General features: G+C 38.7%; 1 protein-coding gene across 11 annotated transcripts in view; it reads left to right on the top strand.

Moving 5' to 3' along the window:
* Positions 1-23,862, top strand: part of TCF4 (transcription factor 4) — a 314,975-nt gene that overhangs the window by 144,368 nt on the left and 146,745 nt on the right. For all 11 annotated transcript variants that reach the window (XM_084629483.1, XM_084629487.1, XM_084629488.1 and 8 more), the window contains one exon: positions 18,311-18,375. In XM_084629483.1, coding sequence (XP_084485609.1) covers positions 18,311-18,375 — 65 coding nt within the window. The remainder of the gene's footprint in view (positions 1-18,310; positions 18,376-23,862) is intronic.

Genomic DNA, 23,862 nt, shown 5'->3' with positions numbered 1-23,862 from the left:
GACCTGCTGGCCGCTTCCGGGATGCAGTTCAGTGCCAGGACAGGGAGGGAGCCTGCCTTAGCCCCACTGCACCGCTAACTGGGAGCTGCCCGAGGTAAGCCCGTGCCCCAACCCCTAGCCCCTTCCCCAACCGAGTCCCTCCCACTGCACCTGGAGCCCCCTTCTGCACCCCAAAGCCCTCATTCCTGGCCCCACCCCAGAAACTACACCCCCAGTTGGAGCCCTCACCCCCCCTTCATCCCTGCCCCAGCCCAGAGCCCCCTCCCTCACCCTGAACCCCTCATCCCCAGTGCCATCCCAGAGCCCGCACCCCCAGCTGGAGCACTTATCCCCTCCCACATCCCAAACCCCTGCCCCAGCCCAGTGAAAGTGAGTGAGAGTGGGGGAGAGTGACCCACAGAGGGAGGGGGAATATAATGAGCAGGGGGGTCCTCAGGGAAAGGGGCAGAGTAGGGGGTGGGGCCTTGGGGAAGCGGTGGGGCTAGGGTATTCAGTTTTATGTGATTAGAAAGTTGGCAACCCTATTCTGAACCCTCTAAAGCTTGGGATTTCTGATTAAGGGTTTAGGTTTAGGGCCATTTCTATAATTAACCTATTATTAAGTGACTTGTATAAAAAAGCAATTGCATGATTAACTGAAACATTTTGTGCTTGTGAACCTAAATCTGAAGAAAAATAGTGTTTTTGCTTATTTAGGAAGTTGATTCACATATTTGTTTTACAGCTTTGGATTGATTCCTGAAGGCCTGCATGTATAATATTACTTTTGTTTTCCAGGAATCTAAAATTTCCCATGAAAGATCATTACATTTCTCCATTTAGAAAGTAAAACTCTAAATAATATTGGCCTTTTTCTTTTCCCCTGAAAGCAAAGTGCCATTGGGAATAATTTGTTTCTCCTCTGGCTCTTGGGAAGCCTAGTCCAAGTTCCATTCCTGGTGCCAAGAGTTGCATTTTCTAAGTTTTATCTTTTCAATGACAATTCCCCTGGGATTGAAAGGCAAAATAGTTGAAAATTCCATTGGCTGGAAGCAGAAACATTTGCTACCATTGCTAAACTGGGAAATAAGAGGGCATATGAGGGTTCAGCTCTGCCCTCACCAGGAAGAGTCGCCGTAGGTAATAAGTGTTGCAGCACTGTATTTTAAGGGATTTGAGGAGAGTGTTAACATTTTTGCATCTCCTCCATCTTGCAGCTTGGCAAGTGAGAATGATGGTAGCTTGTCTCCATGTCTAGCTCCCAGTCCCTTTTTTGAGATTTTTTTTCTAAAAGAGTATTTGGCAGTTAGAACCTGCTGGCTTTACTATTTTGAACTACCACGAACCCACAGCTTCCATTGACTTCCATGAGAGTTGCAGGAATTCAGCACCTTTGAAAATCATGCCTGGGATTTCTAAAATATGGACAGCAAGGGTGCTTAATAAAATACACTCATTAAGATTAAATAATGTTCCTGATTATTTAAAAGAAATTGCAGAGAAACTTAACTTGATCCTGCAGCCATAATATTCATGGAGGTTAATGGGGACTTTTCCTGTCACCAAGCAGCCAGGATCATTATGTATACTGGGTCAAAGTCACAAGCCCAAATAAACACGTTTTGTGCAGGTGAATCAACATAGCAGCTGGGGGAAATAAAATCTACTTCCCAGTAGACTGCTGTCTAGCCCCCCTATATCGTTACTACTCCAGCTCCCGTCTGCAGCCTTGCCCTGATCCATAATTGTTGATCGTTCCGTTAATGTGAACCCTGAACTGCCAACAACCCCTCTTTGCTCTGGCTTGTATGGAGTTGGTAGTTCCCTCGGGTGTGCTATGCACAAGGAATTTGGAGTCCATATGCAGCAGAGTACCGTAGCTTGCTTTCCCCCACACCATGGTAACACTATGTTAGGGGCTTTCCACAGTGTTCATGTGGCTCAGTGAGTTTCAACCACTAAGAGCATTCTTAGCTGCTTTATATGACGTCACGATGTAAATTAATCCTTTTGTTAAATACACAACATTGATTCTACAGTTTCTTAACTTTCTGTTCTGTTCTTTTAAAATGGAGGGATAACAAAAAACCTTTTTTTTAAAAAAAAGTCATGTAGAAAAATAAATACTTTGTTAAAGTTTTAATTGTATTTCTTTAATGGTCTAGAAAACAATGCATGCAATATTCAATCCAGGCCAAAATTTCAGATTTGTTATCAATGTAAGACTTCAGCATTGACAATTACTATACTTAAAAGCTCATTGGATCAGGTGGTGTTCTACCATATGGACATTTTAATTAGTAATGAACATGTTGGTCTGGGTACAGTAGTAGAATTTACAAAGCACGAAGACCTACCTCATTTTACTGGTGTAATATTGGTGTGAATTGGTGTAACTGTCTCTGTCTTTGCATCTTCCTCCCTTTCTGTGTGTACATATCTTGATATTGATAGCTATATAATTAAAGTAACATAGGTTATAATATCCATGGAGTAAATAATTTATTTCTGTATCTGATGCAATAATCTTGGAATCGTGAGATAAACGACATTAATTTAGCACCTTTTTTCTTCTCTTCCTGAACTATGCTCATTAATTCATCTATGTAAGGAGTACTTCTAGAGGGGTACTCCCAGTTAAAAAAAATATATATAAAAGTAGCTTCAAATACTACACTCACTATCTCTGAGTCCTGCTGCTCATTTTCCTTTCCCCATTGCTGTGTGAAGTATCCACATAAACAAAAGTGGAAAGTAACTAAGTGACTAGGTCAGGGAAACATTAAAATGGGTTATACACAAAGTGCTGTTAAATGCACAGCATAAATAACAATTGCACGACTGTGGTCTTGTGGTAAGGCCTTAGACTGAAACTCAGGAGAAATGGATTCAATTCCTGTCTCTGGAACAAGCTTTCTCCGTGACTGAGCAAGTCCCTTAATCTTTCTGGCCCAGATCCACAAAAGGACTTAGTTGCCTAAGCAAAAAAATTAGGCCTTGAAACCCCTGCTAAGCTGTTGTTCAACCCTGGAGGCCTAAACTCCCTTAGTGCCTAACTTTCCACTGTTAAAGGTCTCTAGGGTCCTAAATTTCTGCTTTTGGATATACCTCAGTCTAGGTGCCTGGGTGCCTATCTCATGCCTGAACCCCAGCAGGATCCTCAAATCAGGTGAAACTAGGTGCTCACCCATGGGTCCAATCTGGCAGGCCTAACTAACATAAGGGCCAGGTGGAGGAAGAGGAGTCCACACTGTAACCTTTAGACCATGGGTTAGGAAACTCAGCCAGGATGATGCCTAATGAGATGGTATGTGAACATGGGTTTCCCACCTGTTAGGTGAGTGCCCTAACCATGTTTTCTCTGGCTTTCTATGGCCCTAATCATGCTTTCTCTGGCCCAATACGTATTTATTTATCCACAGTGGAACTGCCTCAACAGGAGAAACTGAGGCCCACATCAGAGTATCCCATAGTCTTCTCCTGGCCCCCAGCCATTTTGTTTGGAGTTAGCATGAGCTGCTGCCATTCTTGGAAGAAATGCCTTAGACATCTGACTCCAAGAGAGTGTTCCCGGTTTTGAATCCCAAGCAAATATAGGTGCCTCCTTCCAGCCCAGACTTAGGTTCCTAATGCTTTCTGAGGGGTGGGGCTTAGGATACACCCTCTCCTCAGTATCTGCTGTTGGTTAGCTTTAGTGACTCTTTGCCTCGTGCATCTTCTGTGGATCCCATTCTTCGCTCCTGTCTCTCCCCATACATAGCATAGGGCTCATAGGCACCTATCTCAGGGCTTGTGGATTCCACTGGGTGGCTAGGCACCTAAAAGTTAGGCACTACAATGCCTGAGTCTCTTGGTGGCTTTGGGCCTGTGTGCCTCACTGTTAAAATAATAATACTTCCTCTCTCCTACACTTTGCCTATTTAAATTGTATGCTTTTTCTAGCAATGACAGTCTGTTTCTATGTTTGTACCATGCCTAGCACAATGGGGCCACAATCTTGGTTGCAATTTCCAATAACTACTGTAATACAAATAATAAATAATGATAGCCAACTAAAAACTTCCAATACCAGCAATACTAAGTGCTAGGCCAATGATAAATTTAGGTTCCTATATCCTAAGAAACACCAGGACTAGAAACACTGGGCCTTATTTTTTCTTTGACAGTTGTTTTACACTGGTTTAGATCCATTGATTTCAATGGAGTCACTCATGATTTATTCTGGTGTAAGTGAAAAAGTGTTTATTTTTCTGGCATGCTGGAAATACTGCCTTTCCACTGAAATACACAGCATCCATTTCTAGCTTGGCTTGTCATAAGGTATGAATTGTGACATCTTGATTTATCAAAAAACTGTTTTAGATTGTTTTTAGAAGCCTTTATTAGTTCTAATAATTGTCAATCTGAAGTTTGTACGTGCTAACTAAGACAACAGGCCTTTACAGGCAGAAGGATATAAAAATAGCAATAGAAAATTTTAAACCTATTTTTTTAAAGAAAAGAACTCTGGAAAGATTTATGCAAAAGCAAAATACAATTCATATCATTTTGAGAGGAGAAAGAGGACGGGAGGAAGGTGTCTTTTGTTCCTAAAATGATACAGCCTCAACAATTCTAAATTAAGACTTCTTACATCAAATAATTCCCAATATTAGTGTGAGTCTGTTACGCAAGATTTTATAAGGTTATACAATGGGAGTAAATTGGAGTTCATGTATAGCAAACATTCATATTTTAGATAATTTGGGGAAAATATATTTATTCCTTTCATAGGGAGAATATTAGATTTAACTCAAGATGGTCCTGAACCAGAATCTCCGAGCATATATATCTCCCTGGACTTTGTGAACCCACCCACCTACAGAATTTGGCCATGGACCCTATCTATGTATATAAGAGTGTTTAAAACCATGGATCTGAGCTACTCTGTACTTTGGAGTGTTCAAAAATCCAAATCTGTATCTGAAGTTTGCACTTTGAACGCATCTTAATTAAAGTAGGAAGGTGCATACTGTGTTGGGGTTGGTGGGGTTACAGTGCTGCATATCATTCATTTTGAATAAGCTTAATTGAATAAGCTTAATGAATAACTTAATTCATTTTTAAGTTCTTTGACCAGAAGAATAATTACAATTTAAGTATTTACAAACCTGTTGAAAATTTCTATAGTGACTTTCACTCTCCAGAAATCCTTGAAAAGACTGAATTCTGCCCTCAGGTACAATAGTACCACTCCCGTTGACTTCAGTGAAAGTTTCACCCAGGTAAGAGTCTAGTTCAGTTACCATTGAAATCAATGGGAGATTTTCCATTGACTCCAATGAGCAGCACATCAGCCCCTCATGGGAGGCAGCGTTGGCTCATCCTTTATGTGCCAAGATTTTTATTTGTTTATTTTTTAAAATGGGATATAAAAATGGGTGTTGAAAGTTAGATTCCCAACACTCTATTCAGGTACCTAAATAAGTGCCCTCATGCTCAAAATTCTGTGCATCCAGCAGCATCCATTGAAATCAGTCAGAGTAGATGGATTTGCAGTACTTTTGAATATGAGACTATTCTTTTAAGTGCCTAAATACAGATTCAGCTTTAGCTACCTATTTTACAAACTCTTGTGTATTGCGCCCAAATGCTCCCACTGTTGTTACCAAGGGTGCCAGTTGAGAACAGACCTGTTTGTTGTTGAACCAGATTAATTTGATAGTTCTGTAGAAACCTCTTTTAGTTCTGTTTACCAATTCAGACTTTCCCCAAGGAATTTGGGGCAAATAACAGTTCTTGTATATAAGTTGTATTATTTTAAAATTATTTTAACAGCAGTTCAATGTAGTTAAAACAATTTTTGCTTTTTTCCATTTCATTATTTGCCACTGTTTAAACACTTCCCTTTGGGCAAAATACTAGCTTTGCTGCAACAATATTCCTTGGCTTCTAGCTCCATCATACTCCATTATAGTCACTCTGCTTGTAATAACACCTCTTTCTAGAACTGAACAATGTCTGTATTTAGATAATGGTGATATAAGAAGAGTAGCATAGCTACAAAGAAGGTAACTATGGGTTGTAGGCTAGGAAACCACCATGTGTATTACAAGTCTATTACAGAGGACTAGTTCATTGCAATTGAAGTCGTCAGTTAACTCAGAATTTGATTCTGTTATTGGACAAACCACAGAATAAAAAAAGGAACATGTCAGTTGTGGACCACAGCTGTTACATTTTTCTGATATAAGAAATGAAACTAGTTATGAACATGTGTACGTTGGTACAGATTCCGCTAAGTGTTTGGAGACTGGAGGGATGGCCATTTATTGGCACAGTGAAAATGAAAGGAGTCAAACTTTAAAGATGGAAAAGATCTATTAGGTCTCTTAGTCATTCACTCTGGCTGTGCACGCTGACAGTATGGACCCAATGCTATACGTACTTTATAATCACAGAGCTCACAGTGACTTCATTAGGATGACTTTCAGGAATGGGCAGCTTTTTTGCTAGCGTCCAGTCTAGTTTTAAGTGAAGCGGGTTCCATCCTTTCCCTTGAGAGACTTTTCCAGTCTCATAGAATGCATTGTCAGAACATTTTTTCTGAAAGTTTCCTTTTCTTAATTTCTCTCTCTCTGTCTCTCATTTCTGGTCTTTAACAATTTACTACTAATATTTTTATTATGTTTATTAGTAATAGAAAGGTTCTATACTTAGATAATCCATCGTGTCAAAATGACTTATTCAAATCCATTGTTTAAAATACGTATGACCATAAGAATGAAGAAAAAATAATTCTGATGAACCTCATATATGCAAAGCCCATAGTGGGGCCTTATAAGGGGTTTGCTGAAAGGGAAAGACTACATTTAAAATTTAATAAAAGAGTAAGTCAAAATAAAGTCTATAGTCAAACTCCTTAATTGTGATGCATTTGCTGAGTTTCCCTCTTCCATCGTCAGCCCTGCTCTGATGCCATATGGTCTACCATGGAACATTTAACTTGTCAGATATAATGGATTGTCCTGGAAGCAGATTTTTGCTTTGAGCGCTCGGCTCCTTTCTTGCATTTCACTCTCAGCTTCAGGCTGCAGGATGAAGGATTGTGGTGGAAATGCAAAGAAGAGGCACACAGTTGATTCCCCTCAAGAGAGTGACCTATATGCCACAAAATTTTACCCACATAAAGAGGCATTATCCCTGTTGCTGACCCTAGCAGGCTGCATGTCAGAACCATTTAAATTTGTCTGGACTTAACAGATTGTGCAAATGTTTCAGAATCAAGTGCTTAGGAATAATAAAAGCTTGTCATTTCAACTTATGCAGTAACAGTGCAGCTCATATTGGCCAAGAGATGAGTATTATTTATTGTGACCTACATGTAACCTAAGCTGCTTGGTTTGTAGACCTTGTGAATTAAGTTCGTCTCCCAAGGCTACTGAAATTAAAAAAAATAAATAAAAAAATCTGACATGAAACCCAAATAGCCATCATTCCCGTTTTTGGGGGTGAGGCGAATGTTAAAAGTGATCATTTCAGTGGATGGGCCAGTAGCAGTTAATTATCTTAATACGTTTTGCAACTTGTAACTGGAGGCTAAAAAATGTTCACCTCTATGCTTGCCACACCTATCTGAAATGAAGGATTCTGCCTTCTTTGAAAGCTTAGGCTTCATTCTACAATAGTGAATAGAATATTTTGATTGGTGGCTTCTTAAACATGTGTAGTAATCTTAAAATGGTCCAACACAAACACAAACTTGAGTTAATACACTGGTTTCTGAAATAATCATGAAAAACAGTTGGTGCATTCTTCCATTGATTATAATGCAACTTTTCTAAATTAAATAAAATCTGAAAATAATGACATGTCTAATCTTTGTGGGTAATGTAGCTGTCTAGTTCTGTAGGTAATTTAAGTATATGGGTGATATCTTGACCAATTGAAGACAAATGGAGTTCTGCCATTGACTTCAGTGGGGTAAGGATTTAACCCATAGAGAATAATATATGTATAAAACCAACTTTTTTTTTTTTTTTTTAGGTCTCTACTCAAAATTCCTTACTCAGGCAAAACTTCCACTGATGAATGGGAGTTTTGCTTGAGTAAAGATGCCATAGTTTGCATTTAGTAGTGAATAATTCTAAGTATTCAATAGTCTAGAAAAAGGAAGAGAATGCTTTCCATAGCAATAAACTTCTTTGTGTATCTAAAGAAAACATTTTTAGATTTCTTTTGATAGTAATTTTTTGTCATTGTTCATCAGACATTGTGCTGATTAGTTTGTGTGTACTGATGTGATGAGCTTGTCTGTATTCTCAGCCCAAATTGTAATGACTAAAGTGATTTGGAATGTCAGGTCTCAAGTGTAAGCATTTTAGGGTGTGGATGCCCTCTGCTGGATATTGCAGATTTGAGTATACTGGATACACGATCATAATATGTTGCAATGTATTTACCAGCTCACTTCTGCTTTTTGCCATATCCTGTAAATTTGTGGTTTGATTCCCCCACCCTCACCCCTTTTTACTTAATCAAAGTTATACAATATGTAGCTTTGTCACTAAGGAAATAGTAAAAGATCAGAATATAATAAATATTAGAAAAAACTTTTTATATCTTTCTTTACCTAGCTGTGTTACAAATAACTGATATTTATATTGAATTGAAGCAAATTTTTGCATTTCTAAATTTTAAAATGCTACAACATTATATGTACTTCTGCTAAAATTGCAAAGAGCACTGAGGGCTGGGAAAATGGAACCAAAAAGAAAATAGAACCAATTTTATATTTGATTTTGAAATAAATTAAAAGCTGACGAAGTAATTCTTTATGTAGTACCAGTTTGATGGGAGATTTCATGTAAGACCTGAAAATATATTTGAGCATCCTGAAATGTATGACAATACTGTTAATATATAACTTAATTTGTTTTCTTGAGAAAGTCAGGAATGGCGATGTGTAATTTGCCTGTTAAATGCTATAAATTATATATAGCCATTGCTTTTTTTTTTTTTTTTTTTTAAGAAAATCAAGTTACATATTAACCTTATAGTCAGACAGCTAAAATGCTAGTTTTTTGTGCTTTTATTTTTTTGTTTATAAATTATGACATAAGCACTGAAAGCACCAGTGACTCCGAAGTTCTCTGTTTAGGCATAGGTCATGTATTTTAACCAGGTAAAATGCTGGTGCAGAGGACGCCCATGCTTATCATTGTACTCCTTTGAATGGAAGGTATTCCTGAATCGGTGTGGTGTCTTGTTGGATTAATATACTGTTAAAGCTAAAAAAAAATGAGATTACAAGACTTGTTTTACTTTTAGGACAAAATACAGCCATTTAGTCAGAATGAGTTTTGTTGATAATGATTAGATGTGGATTTGACCCATCATCCTAAAGATAAGACTTCTAATTGATCTCTTGATCTCAAACCATGTCCAACATGGTTTGTTTTAGTAACCTTTTAATAAAGGTTTAGATAGGGGTGGGTTTACAGTCTAAAGATTTAAAGCCTGTACACATAGGCTGTATCAAAGTTTATTGTCTTCTTTCAGTTCTGCTTCTTTCATAGCCTTAGATATGTATCTGGCTTGTTTTAAAGTGATTCTGTTTTCATGCTTGAGTGAAAACCTAGGTTTCCAGATACATGATAAAAATCTCCTGAGCCATAGTCAAATGATAAGGAATTACTCTGGAATATACTGCAATTAAAAAACTATGAGGTTTGTTTAGGATAACAAAATAAGCAACATTTACATTCTACTCTTACGTTTTGCTTAAAAATTCAGGCATTATCACAGATATTTTTCTTTTTTATTGCATACTCGTATAAACTTTGACCCTTTTTGTTACCTTGATACTCACTCCAATAGGATTCTATGATATTTCATATTTTGTAATGATTATTTATTCTAGGACTTATCTTATGATATTTGCAAGTGCCAGAGCTGGGTGCTGGTAGGATATGGTGCATGCGTTTACTAATGTTGCCTGCCTCCCTCCAAAATAAAATTGAGTGAAATTCTGTGGCCTGTGTTATGGAGGTTTTCAGACTAGATGGTCATCCCTCTCAGCCTTAAAATCTGTGAATCTATGAAAAAAGGAATGCCTAAGTTCAGAGGCATTTTAAATTTAGAAAAGATCATTATTTAAAAGAAAAATAGTCTTTCACCTCTATACATTGAGTTTAGTTGAATAGTTGTTCATTAGTGAAACATATTTGGTAACCTGAGATTAGTTTCTGTAGAATAAACAGTTTTATGAGATAAACAAATTTAGAGGTCCATCACACTGAGGTAATAAGATTTCTTTAACCCAGGAAATGTAATTTCTTCAAAGCCCATTGGATATCACTAACTGTTTTTGTTTAACCACTTTCTTCATGAAAATTCTGTGAGTTTGTTACATTTGTATTCTGCTCCCAGTCAGTGAATGTACTGGATACAAAGCACATTATTTGCATGGTTTCTATTACTGTTAAGAAATGATAATACTGTCCTGTGCACTGGTTAAGGGCCTTATCCTGCAAGGTGTTGAACACCTGTTGCAAAGTGCTGAGCAAAAAGTCAGTGGGAGCCAGAGGGCACTCACCTCTCAAAAGATCAACCCTTAACTTACAGTAGTTATATAGCAATATATTATCAAGACAAGTAGTAACTCTCAATGGCACAAGTAAATGGTTTTATTCTTACAAACTCAAAAGAAGATTGTACCACCATTACATTGAATAGTTCCTTAATTCTCAAATAGTCCCATTGATGTCAGTGGGACTACTCAAGGAATAAGGTACTGTTTTATATAAAAGTAGCACAAACTAGTACATTGTCAGCAGTTTCTTACTGTTACCATTTTAAGTGCCAATTTTTCAAGGGTTTTTCATTTAAAAAGCAGACAACAAAAAGCCATGCATCACTGTTATATACGGTAGTAGATGGGTAGATTACGGAGATGGGATGTGTAAGCAGCTTGCCTCAGTCTTTTGACTTGGGATCAATATTTTATGAACCTGCAGGCCTCAGCCCCACAGCTCCCATTGGCTGCGGTTCCCGGCCAATGGGAGCTGCGAAACCAGCGATCTGGGCGGAGGCAGTCCACAGAGCTGCCTGGCCACACCTCAGCCTAGCAGTTGAGTGAGGGGGATGTTGCCTCTTCTAGGGAGCCCCCCAGGAAAGCGCTGCCCAGAGCCTGCTCACCCTGTCCCATGCCCCAACGCCCTGCCCCCTCCCACACCCAAACTCTGCTACTTCAGGGAAGGGGGCGGGGGCGTGGTGGCCCAAGACTGCCCCAGCAGCAACTGGTGCAGGGGCTACCTGAGCTGCCCCGAGCCAGGTGCACTGGCCGCTACAGAAGTCACAGAGGTCACAGAATCCGTGACTTCCAACCTCCGTGACAAACTCACAGCCTTAACCAGGGCCCCATTGTGCTACACACTGCATAAACACAGAACAAATATTAGACTTTAGTGAAACATGCTTAGGTATGCAATTTGGAGCAGCAGGCATTTGCAGGGCCCACATTCTTGCTATATTGCCATTTGGCTTGACAGCATAAAGAGCTCAAGCCTTTGCACACCACCTCTCTATCCCACAACTTGCAGCTCTATTCCTGCAATGTAAGCAGTAGGCAATAGGGGGTGCATTAGGACTGAACATGTGTAACCTAGTAATTCATGTGGAGTAGCCCTTGGCTACTTTTAGCCTGGTTCTTGGGATATGCAAGAAATAGACTTGCCTATTTAAGAATAAAATCAAGATCAACGAGTTGAATTAGTGATGAAATGTCACTTTAACTATGAATTTCCTTGCTTTAGGTTGTTTGTCAGTTCCTTAATGTTATTTTAGTGTAGGTTTTTAGGATTTAATTTCCTTTATATTTTGATGGTACTGTTTAAAAAAAAATATAATCTCCCCTTGCATTGGCATCGTAAAGTCTCTAGGAATCATTACTGTTTACTGCATGTCAATGTAAGTGCAGAAAGCCCTTTTCATTTAAAACAAAAGAAAACAAAGTGTGCTTCTGCTAATATTGTGCCAGATCTCTGGCACATTTTAACTGGGTTTGATGCCATTAAAATTATTGGGATTACTACTTCCCTTGATTTTATATCTAGTTCGTGGGCCCTTCTTTAGATCTGATTCAGTGTTGTGTATCGTTTTGTATTGCACAAATTTAGCTTAAAATTTGCAGGATTTTTCTTATTGTCAGTACTTCACGTGTAATACAAAGAATGAAACAGCTCATTGACATGATACTTCCATTACCATTGGATATGATTGTAGTATAAATTATACTATGCAAAACCCTATTGAAATAAATTGGATATTGTGCATTATGCATTCTAGACATAAAAGTATGAGAGAAACATAGATAGCCCCAAATCCTGTGCCCAGCCGGACTAACTGTGTTGGATATCTGTGTGCAGGCAGAAGGAAGAAGAATTATACCTCTGTCCAGGCTTCAGAACACTATGGTATATCTATGCTGGAGCAGGGAGCAAGCCTCCCTGTCTGGGTAGATATACTTGGCTAGCTAGGCTCAGGTGAACATGCTAAAAATAGCTGTGTAGATTTGAGGTGGTGGCTTGGGCTCTCAAGACCACCCAGTTACTGGGGTCTGAGCTTGGGTGGGTGGCCCAAACTATGGCTCAAGCTGCAGCATCTGTACGGATATTTTTAGCCCACAAGCTTGAGCTGAGCTAGCACTAGTCTGTCTATCCAGGCTTGGAGGCTCACTCACAGCTGTAGTTTAGATGTACCCTACTAGAGCTGATCTACAGATGTTGCTAAAGCCCAGTAGCCTCTTGGATCATTTTGCACTTGATCCATGGTGGAGAATAGCTATTGAATCTGTTTGGCAGCAAATCCACCTACTCTGCCCTCTGTCCCTCCACAGGACTACTCTCCAGTATTCACAACGGATGTGCACACCTGTTCTGGCTCCTGGACTCCTGCAATGCACTGCACCCTCTCCACCATTCCAAAATATAATGAGCAGCAGGATAAGAAAGCCAAAACAGTATGAAAAGTAGCTGTTGCACAAAAGGAATAGCAACTGTTCAAACGTGAAAGGGGTTGGTTCAATTCCCTCCCCCACCCCCTGGCATATAATGAGGGGTGGGGTTCTGTTCTTGCTTTCTTAGCGGGAAAAGATGTCAAGGCCAAGAACTTGCATTTTAAATTGAGTCTAATTATAAATTAAAATTACTCAAATTTTCAAACTCTAATAAACAAAATCAAAATGAAAATCCTGACAGACCGAAACACTGCTCTTGTAAACTATTGTGCAGTGTTGCTTGTGCTGTCCAATAGGCGCTGCATTCCAGCTCAGTGGGGTGGCTACACATCAGTGGTGAGTTAAATGATTCTTGATGCCTATCAATATAAAAGGGTCAATCCTGAATTTGCTGTGCACCAAAACTCCAACAGACATCAGGGAAGTGTAGAAGTATGTGGGGAATCTAGGCTCAGGCGAAAAGTCGCATGATCCTAATGATGATGTAAATTAAACCTTATTATTTGTATATTAATAACATTGCACATTGTTCATTGTATATTGACCAAATATGAAACTATATGTGAAGTTGAGAAAAGAAGTTTTCCATTACAAACCCCTCTTGAGTTGCTGATAACTTCCTCCAAAATATACTTTAGATTTGACATTTATGATGCTTGGTGATTTTTCCCTCTCCTTAATTTGTCATTCTCCTTGGGTGGACCAATCAGCCCATCCTTGAGATGTTCTTGAGACATCCTTTCTTCCATGGCTGGTGAATGCAGAACAGAGGAAGAGGAGACAAAAATAAGATTCCAAAAAATGTGAGAAAATACATGATGAGGAAATAAGAAGTAGGTCTGAACCAAAACCCCAGACCTGAATAACCCCAAATTCTGAGCTGTTCAAATTCCAACTGAACTCAAATAATATTTTTTTAACTGGCCTTCTCTTTGTCATGGACTTAAGCAAAACCAAAATTTAAACATGAAATCTCAGAGTGTTGGAAATCTGGGTCTCAATTTTACTGCTTGAGCTGATCTCTAGAAAAATCTGTCAGACATGAAATCAACATAAACATTGAACTCAAATCATCTATAACAATAGCTGCACTTCTTTTTTCCTTAGCAGATGGAAAGAGTTGCCTCCTGTCTCCTTATTCTGCATACTAAAGACAAGGTGCCCTATCTCTCAGGGCAAAGGAAAATATAGTGGAGAATTAGATGACTTGCATTTATGCTTTGGAAGTTGCTTAAATTTTCTACTTAATTTGATTAATTTTTCAAAGTGCACCATGGAGAGGCAAGTGGCTTCTTTATTGATTGATTGTCAGTCCTACGCTGCTCTCTTTCTTACAGTAAAACTAAAATGCTAGCAAATGTAGCTTAAGCAATCATTTAGTTCTGTTTAGATAAGTAATATTTTTGTTTCTTGTGAGTGTTTATAGAGTATAAAACTGCAGAATCAATGTGTTTGTCAGAAAAGAGGAGCTGCATGTTGTCCGTTCTTTGTTAATAGTTAGTTTGATTGGCATACATTGTGTCAATTAATTGAAAAGAGTTTTTTTACAATTACTTCTATTAATAATAAAGATGCTTTCTATACATTATTTTAAGGACACGGCATGCATCAAAGTTATTTAACACTCTACTGAAGGTCAACTGTATTTATGAAGCTTTGATTCAATTGTCAGAACATAAAGCCACATAAGGATATATCTTTTGTTACATGTGCTCAGTGCTAGAAACAGTTGGCACATTTTAACATTTGGTCCTCTAGGTAGAAAAATTAATCAAATGTCTGACAAGATATTTTCTTGGTCTGTATTTCAAGCGCCCCCCACCCCTCCCCGTTTTTTACAGCACATATTACTAACGGGTACTTTTAGTTTTTAAATTATGGACATCAGTACTCCATGCAGTAAAAGACTTGAGCGATTAATGCTACCCTTATGCCTCTTTTGAGTAGTTTTAGCCATGGGGCTTGGCACTGCCACCATTGTCTTTGTGCCAAAAAGTATCCGCAGCGGCTGCCGCATTCTAGTACTAGAGGGTTGTCTCGAAAATTCCGCAGTGAACGCGTCGGGTTTCGACATCACTGTAGACTCTCTCTTAAACCTTTCTTTCTTTCTTTTTTTTTTTTTTTTTTGTAAATAATCTTTAGCTTTGACAAACCTTAGTTAAAAAACACATACTGTTGTGTTAGGGTGACGAAAAATGAGACGCAGCGTACAGTAAATGGAGAAATTCAGGAGAAGCTTTTGTATTTGTGAGCACAAATAGTTACTTTAAGAGCCTCCTCTAGCATATTATCAGCACTCTTGCAAATTTTATTATCGGAAGCAAATGTGCCAGTGAATTTTAAGCAGAAAATCAACATCAAGACTGTAGCTAATTTTAAATGGACAATTTATACAAAAGAAATTTTGCCTATAAAATGAAGTGTCATTACAAAAAAATGTTAATTTCATAATTACAATTGATTGTGAAAGTGTGTGTGTATGTGTGTGTGTATATATATATATATATATATAAATTTTTTTTAAATGGTTTCTTGATATTCTCAAAAATTGTGGTTTTGTTCTTAATAGAGAAGCAGATTTCTAGCTGTATTTTGGAACAAACAAAAAAAAGATGTAATAAAGTTAAGGGCTTACACTGTCAGAATGAAATGTTTTCACTCATGATCTCCAAAGCTATCTTTTTGGTGGTAAAAGTGGATGCTACAGATGAAATCTTTACAAGGAGCATAATCCTTTAAAAAAAAAAAATTCAATCTCCTGCTGGCTGCTGTGCTGCTTTGGTACCTCACAGACTTCGACAGAGTCCTGGACGAGTGCCCATTGATGTCATGGAAACACTCAAATTACTGAGAATGATTCATGTCTATGCTGTTCTCTTATCCTCCCCCACACAAATAGAAGTAGATTTTTAACCCTGACAACTTGTAATTTGCAGTGGGTTTATTTTTATATCTGGATAAATATTTTTTAACAACTGAAATTAAGATGAGGCAGCTTGTATCTGATATGATAGTAAAGAAGACGACTGATACCCATGCAACAAATGAGAATTGCTTTCAGAGTTTCTTGTGTTGTGGCTTATACTTAGCTTACACACAGAGACATACCACCACCACCATCCCTTTTCAATCCTTAGCATTTTTTGTTTGTACTGACTTTCTGACTTTAAAACAAGTAGCCTTATTGGGGTGATGTGAAGTAACATACATAACTCCAAACACATACCAGCAAGATGTTTTGTTTTTAGATCTCGACACTAGCCCCACGATTCAAGATTAGAATTTGATTGTCATTTCAATATTGTGGGTTTTTTTGTTTTTTTTTCTGTTGAGGCTTCCTCCGCGCTGAATCTGTGGGGATAACAAAATAGATGTTTCATCCCTTTTTTATTACCACACAGAAGTCCTGTTGGAAGTTACTAAATATATACAAACAAGTTCTGCAGATTGTTGGTTAATTTTTGTGAAGTATGAGTTTATTTAAAAAACAACCCACAAAAATTCTTAAATTGTTATACAAAAAGTTTTTATGCTTTTGTTTTTCACTCCAGGGACTAAGAAAGAATATGGTGTGATTACTTTATCCCAAACCTCTCTTACAGGCCAGACCTCATTAATAATATTTCTCAAAGGAGATCAAGAGATATAGTAGCTTTATATATTAAAATAAAAACAGCTGACAAAATGGGATAAAGTATGTTTAGGATAATTTTAAGAACCATTAAAACTTACTGCGTACTTCTTGTGTAATAATCTGACACAACAAAGGTATTATCTCTATAAAAATCAGACCATACTTGAAAAACTGCTATATTATGTCTTGTTCAATTGACTGAAAATTAGATTTAGTCATATTTTAGACTGCCATTCAACACTTGTCTTCAAGAAACACAATTTTGTCTTCTTAGTCCACTTGCTCTTTTTTTTCCAACACAAAATGCCAACAAAACAACAAGCTTTGCGTGGTCCATGGATATGTTTGTTATTACTACAGCGTGACGTTTCCAAATAAAGTAGCATTTTTGTCAAGAAAATGTTTTGTAATGAATGTGTCCTTGGTAGTGATGTTGAATAAATGATTCACTTTGAATTGGTAATGTAGTGCGTATAGCCAGTTATTACAATTTATTATAGATTTGATTGGGAAACAATCTGAACCTTAGATCTGCGTTCCCAGGTGTTGTTGGCATTGATAAGTCGCGTGTGTAACATCTGGCCCTTAGAAGCAAGTATTGTATGTGGCATTTTATACGTTCCTAACTGTAATAAGAGCTTCAGAATTATCAACAGTGCCCTTAGTGATATTTGATTTGTTCTTGTACGTTTTGTCTGACAGTCATCCTACCATCCCCTTGTCATTATCCTCACCAACTCACGGGCCCTTTTTGCCAGTATGTTTTGTACCAACCTTCCTGATTGTTCTTTGTTCCCCTTGCACATGGTTTAGTGCCATCCAGCTACGACATAGCGTTCTGCAGCAACTGTCTCTTTCCTGACTGATTTTGTTCAAGACCACTCTTTCAATTTATAAAGGATCTTTATTTTACTTTTAAATATGGCATACCTGTAGCCAGTGCTATAGCTCGGCTATTGGATCTGTGTTTTAAAGGCCCACTGAAAAAAAATTAGGTACTTAGGGTTGGCATAAAGGCTTGGCAGTCACTGGGCCTCTGTTCAAGTCCCAGCACTGCTGGTACAGTCGGAACTTTGGTGGAGAATGGCAAATTTCCAACCAAATTTCTCTTTCCCAGGTGTAAATTCCATCATCACGTTGATCATGAGGGAATTTACTCTTGGGAAAGAGAGTAAAAAAAAAAAAAGCAGAATCCTGAACAGTTTCTTTGTTAAGTTCGCCATCTGGAGAGCCTATGATTGATTAGCTCTGCCCTCACCAGTGAGTGTCAGTCTAATCAATGGGAATTACTATGCAGGGGTCACACTATAGGTAGCCTGCCTGCTGTGTAAATAAATAAAAAAAAAAAACAATTGTTCAGCTTGTGAGAGAGAGATGGGGAACAAAAAAAGGGTGTACCATAGATGAGGGGGTGAGAAGTCTATTTGTTTCTATAGAGAAATGGTAGAATCCCGTTAAGTTACAGTTTTAGGAAGTGTGTAGAACAGTATGGCTAAGAATAGGAGGCGTATTTCCATGTTATCATGCCCAGAATAAAGTGTTAATCCCTTTCTGTTGCCTACGTACAGTATGTGGTCAGAAGTGCCTGTTTTACTTATGTAAACACCGATATGGATATGTAGGTTAATTTCATATGAAATATGGAGAGAAGATATATACATTTTGTAACATTTACACACCTATTCATTTTTTATTGACAGGTAAAACTGAAAGGGGGTCATATTCATCATATGGAAGAGACTCAAATTTACAGGGTTGCCACCAGGTAAGTGATAATCTATGCAGTGGAAAGGTAGTGATAAATAGCCTGATAAATTAGCTTTGTTTTGTAAGGTTGATTATCTGTTTTAGAGCTTGTCTTCATGATGCACAAAACTGTTTGAAAACAGGTATTTCTCAAAATTAATCTTTATCTGCAATTGTGTGTAATACAACTTCTGTCTGAGCTGTTTTAGTGGAGATACAGTTACTGGTTTCTGCTAGTATTTAAGTCAGCCTACTGGTATCTCTTAGGCCATTATCAACTATTGATTACTGTCCTTTGAAACAATGTTGTACGGTTTCAGCATAACAGTTCCTTCCTAATGGCACAATTTAAGACATTATAAAAGTGGAAACACACCGCAGAGCATGTGTCAAACCCTGGTTTTGGATGGCTATTGCAATAAATTATAGTTTTCACAGAGTCTGCATGATGTTGTGTGAAAACAGGGTTGTACTGAGGGATAAAAATGTCTGTGAAAATATGATTTGTTGTCCCTTTTTGTTTCTGAATTGTTTTTGGCTGGAAGTCAAGGCCAGCAGGCTAACAGCAAAGCCGTCTCAAGGGAAGCATGCGTGAGCTAGAAAAATAAGAGTAGTTTAATTAAATAATAAAATGCCAGTGTAATACAAAGGTATAGCATGTGTGTGTTTGTGCTTCTGTGCACTCTGCATTTGCATACTTTTAACTCTCCAGAGAGAGTCTGAGTCTAAAAATACTATCAATAGCCAAAAGTCTAAGCTTTGTTTCAAGACAATTGATTTTTTAAAAAGATGCTTTCTTTTTAATTTCAGTAGCAGTATTAATCGCATGTTTAAATTCATTTTGTTTTCTTAACAGTGCTAAGCTTCCTTTCCCCTTTATAAGTGCACTTGTTTCTTACTTTGGAAAAGTACTGAAAGAAGTTAATAACCCTTTTTAAAATTCAAAGCTTTATACTTTTTAATTCTGCCACACACACACAAACTGTATTATTTTCCTAATGGAAAGGGGAGTACTTGCTCCCTTCATTCCCTTCATATGGCCATGTTCTTTAATAATTCTTTAATAATACAGGTTTCAGAGTAGCAGCCGTGTTAGTCTGTATTCGCAAAAAGAAAAGGAGTACTTGTGGCACCTCAGAGACTAACAGATTTATTTGAGCATAAGCTTTCGTGAGCTACAGCTCACTTCATCGGATGCATGCAGTGGAAAATACAGTGAGGAGATTTTATATACACAGAGAACATGAAACAATGGATGTTACCATACACACTGTAAGGAGAGTGATCAGGTAAGGTGAGCTATTACCAGCAGGAGAGAAGAAGGGCAGGGGGACACCTTTTGTAGTGATAATCAAGGTGGGCCATTTCCAGCAGTTGACAAGAACATCTGAGGAACAGTGGGGGGTGGGGAAAATAAACATAGGGAAATAGTTTTACTTTGTGTAATGACACATCCACTCCCAGTCCTTATTCAAGCCTGATTTAATGGTGTCCAGTTTGCAAATTAATTCCAATTCAGCAGTCTCTTGTTGGAGTCTGTTTTTGAAATTTTTTTGTTGAAGAATTGCGACTTTTAGGTCTGTGATCGAGTGACCAGAGAGATTGAAGTGTTCTCCAACTGGTTTTTGAATGCTATAATTCTTGACGTCTGATTTGTGTCCATTTATTCTTGTCCAGTTTGACCAATGTACATGGCAGAGGGGCATTGCTGGCACATGATGGCATATATCACATTGGTAGATGTGCAGGTGAACGAGCCTCTGATAGTGTGGCTGATGTGATTAGGCCCTATGATGGTGTCCCCTGAATAGTGGACACAGTTGGCAATGGACTTTGTTGCAAGGATAGGTTTGTTGTGTGGTGTGTGGTTGCTGGTGAGTATTTGCTTCAGGTTGGGGGGCTGTCTGTAAGCAAGGGCTGGCCTGTCTCCCAAGATGTGTGATGGGTCGTCCTTCAGGATAGGTTGTAGATCCTTGATGATGCGCTGGAGAGGTTTTAGTTGGGGGCTAAAGGTGATGGCTAGTGGCGTTCTGTTATTTTCTTTGTTGGGCCTGTCCTGTAGTAGGTAACTTCTGGGTACTCTTCTGGCTCTGTCAATCTGTTTCTTCATTTCAGCAGGTGGGTATTGTAGTTGTAAGAACGCTTGATAGAGATCTTGTAGGTGTTTGTCTCTGTCTGAGGGGTTGGAGCAAATGCGGTTGTATAGTAGAGCTTGGCTGTAGACAATAGATCGTGTGGTGTGGTCTGGATGAAAGCTGGAGGCATGTAGGTAACTATAGTGGTCAGTAGATTTCCGGTATAAGGTGGTGTTTATGTGACCATCGCTTATTAGCACTGTAGTGTCCAGGAAGTGGATCTCTTGTGCGGACTGGTTCAGGCTGAGGTTGATGGTGGGATGGAAATTGTTGAAGTCATGGTGGAATTCCTCAAGGGCTTCTTTTCCATGGGCCCAGGTAATGAAGATATCATCAACGTAGCGCAAATAGAGCAGGGCACTAGGGGACGAGAGCTGAGGAAGCGTTGTTCTAAATCAGCCATAAAAATGTTGGCATACTGTGGGGCCATGTGGGTACCCATAGCAGTGCCGCTGATTTGAAGGTATACATTATCCCCAAATGTGAAATAGTTATGGGTGAAGACAAAGTCACAAAGTTCAGCCACCAAGTTTGCTGTGACATTATCTGGGATACTGTTCCTGACGGCTTGTAGTCCATCTTTGTGTGGAGTGTTGGTGTAGAGGGCTTCTACATCCATAGTGGCCAGGATGGTGTTTTCTGGAAGATCACCGAAGGATTGTAGTTTCCTCAGGAAGTCAGTGGTGTCTCGAAGAAACTTAGGAGTGCTGGTAGTGTAGGGCCTGAGGAGGGAGTCTACATAGCCAGACAACCCTGCTGTCAGGGTGCCAATGCTTGAGATGATGGGGCTTCCAGGATTTCCAGGTTTATGGATCTTGAGTAGCAGATAGAATACCCCTGGTTGGGGTTCCAGGGGTGTGTCTGTGCGGATTTGTTCTTGTGCTTTTTCAGGGAGTTTCTTGAGCAGATGGTGGTGTTTCTTTTGGTAACCCTCAGTGGGATCAGAGGGTAATGGCTTGTAGAATGTGGTGTTGGAGAGCTGCCTAGCAGCCTCTTGTTCATATTCCGACCTATTCATGATGACAACAGCACCTCCTTTGTCAGCCTTTTTGATTATGATGTCAGAGTTGTTTCTGAGGCTGTGGATGGCATTGTGTTCTGAAGGGCTGAAATTGTGGGGCAAGTGATGCTGCTTTTCCACAGTTTCAGCCCATGCATGTTGGCGGAAGCACTCTATGTAGAAGTCCAGTTAGTTGTTTCGACCTTCAGGAGGAGTACACCTAGAATCCTTCTTTTTGTAGTGTTGGTAGGAAGGTCTCTGTGGATTAGTATGCTGTTCAGAGGTGTGTTTTTTTCCCCCGCTTACTGTTCCTTACACGTTCTTGTCAACTGCTGGAAATGGCCCACCTTGTTTATCACTACAAAAGGTTTTTGTTGGTTTTTTTTCCCCTCTTCTTCTTCTCTCCTGCTGGTAATAGCTCACCTTACCTGATCACTCTCGTTACAGTGCGTATGGTAACACCCATTGTTTCATGTTCTCTGTATATAAAATCTCCCCACTGTATTTTCCACTGCATGCATCTGATGAAGTGAGCTGTAGCTCATGAAAGCTTATGCTCAAATAAATTTGTTAGTCTCTAAGGTGCCACAAGTACTCCTTTTCTTTTTAATAATACAGGGAAACAATATATTTTAAATTAAAGAAAAACATGTTTAATTTAGCATAGAAAAAGGTAAACAGCCCCAGTAATTAAATAGAATTTTACCTTCAGAGTGCACACAGGTATCTACTATATCTTGAAAAGCTGTCATTCTGCTCCCTTCCCTACATCTGTTAGCAATTTCAAGTTTTGACTCTCCAGCATACTCAGATATGCTATCAGCTCTATCTAGTTCTGCAGCTAAAGATTTGTTGAGATGAGACCAACTGTGGTTGGGTCAGGGACTGAGTACTGCACATGTTATAGAGAGCAGTTCATCCCAGTTTATTTGGAAAGAATTCCACAGGAAAGAAATTTGCAGCCATTCCAGTGCAACGGAAATATCGTTGGAATGTGAGTGCAAATGTTCAGTGCAGATAACTTGGGCAACGAGCCTCTCAGTGCTATGTCTAGTGTAAAGCTTTCAATTCCTGTAGAAGGTCTGTTCCGAGGTATCTTGTTTCGGAGGGCTAAGGCAGAGGTCATTAGAATTTTGGGGAGAAGGAGACTGACAACATGCTTCCCTTTTGTAGATGGTGATTGAACAGGCTATTTTCAGTGGGGGGCCCCCTTTGTTGGCCAATGAGACAGTAGTCTTGCTTGTCCCTGCTTCTTTTCTGACTGATAGGAATTGGCATGATTCCTTACAGCTATCAAGATTTCCTCTGCTGAGTAAGACACCTCTTCAGCTGTGAAATCATCATTCGTATTGGTTGAGTTTTTCGATGCTTTATGTACAAAATAGTATATACTGGGCTTAATTGGAAAGGGATAATTGGGGAATACTTTTTTCCTTGTTTAAAGCAAAACTATCACATTTTAAATACTACACGGAGCAGACAGAAAGACTAGGGATTCCTCCTAGTACGTGTTTACCAATCCAGCCATGAACATATATGCATATTTATACACTTATCTGAAAATACCTATTTGATTATGGACACTACTATAGACTTTAAAAATCTGAGCCATAATGTATTTGAAATAAATTACAGAATTATTGAAGTTATCACAATAAGTAGATAAATGCAGAAAATTTTAGGGTAAAACTTGTAATTCCATCCTTATTTCAATTGAAACAACTACACTAGTTCTATATTCGTTTTAGGATCCAGGTCAGTATAGTCCTTCTTCTTTTAAAATCACTTCATGCTTAGACCTGGTCTGTTTCTATTACCAGCCCACATTCCTGCACTCATTTACCACTGATCTGATCACATGCTTTCTCTGTCCATATTGTCTTATTACTCTTGGTGCGAGAGTCTTCTTCTTCGCAGCCCTAGCCACCTAGAATTACCTTCCTGTTTCTTTCCTTCTCACTAACTCTGTCTATCATTTCTACTCTCATCTGAAAACATACCTTTTTTCCTTTCATTATATTTTTAAATTTCTCTTTCACTCTGTTATTATTGAGCTCTATCTCACAGTACCTATAGTAATGTGAGAAATATTTAAGGGATCTTGAAAGACACAATACCAAAAAAAGTTTTGTTATGTCTTAGTCTTCCTTGATACCCTGTATGAAGAGTTGTGCTGCAATCCCTATATTCACTGGAGTGATTTAAGGATGACCGATGAGCATAGATCTGTATATTCTTGATTCTGGAGCCAAGAGGGCCAACCTCAGAAACTTTGCCAGAAGCGGGTGCATATATTATTACTTACACTATGTCCTGCCTAGGGGGCCCAGATGAGATGCTCCATTGTGCCAGATATAGTACAAACACACAG

This window comes from Lepidochelys olivacea (assembly GCF_965140295.1).
Source record: "Lepidochelys olivacea isolate rLepOli2 genome assembly, chromosome: 5".
Classification (NCBI taxonomy): domain Eukaryota; kingdom Metazoa; phylum Chordata; order Testudines; family Cheloniidae; genus Lepidochelys; species Lepidochelys olivacea.
Note: the sequence above shows the minus strand (reverse complement) of the source record. Positions and strands in the feature narration are given on the sequence as shown.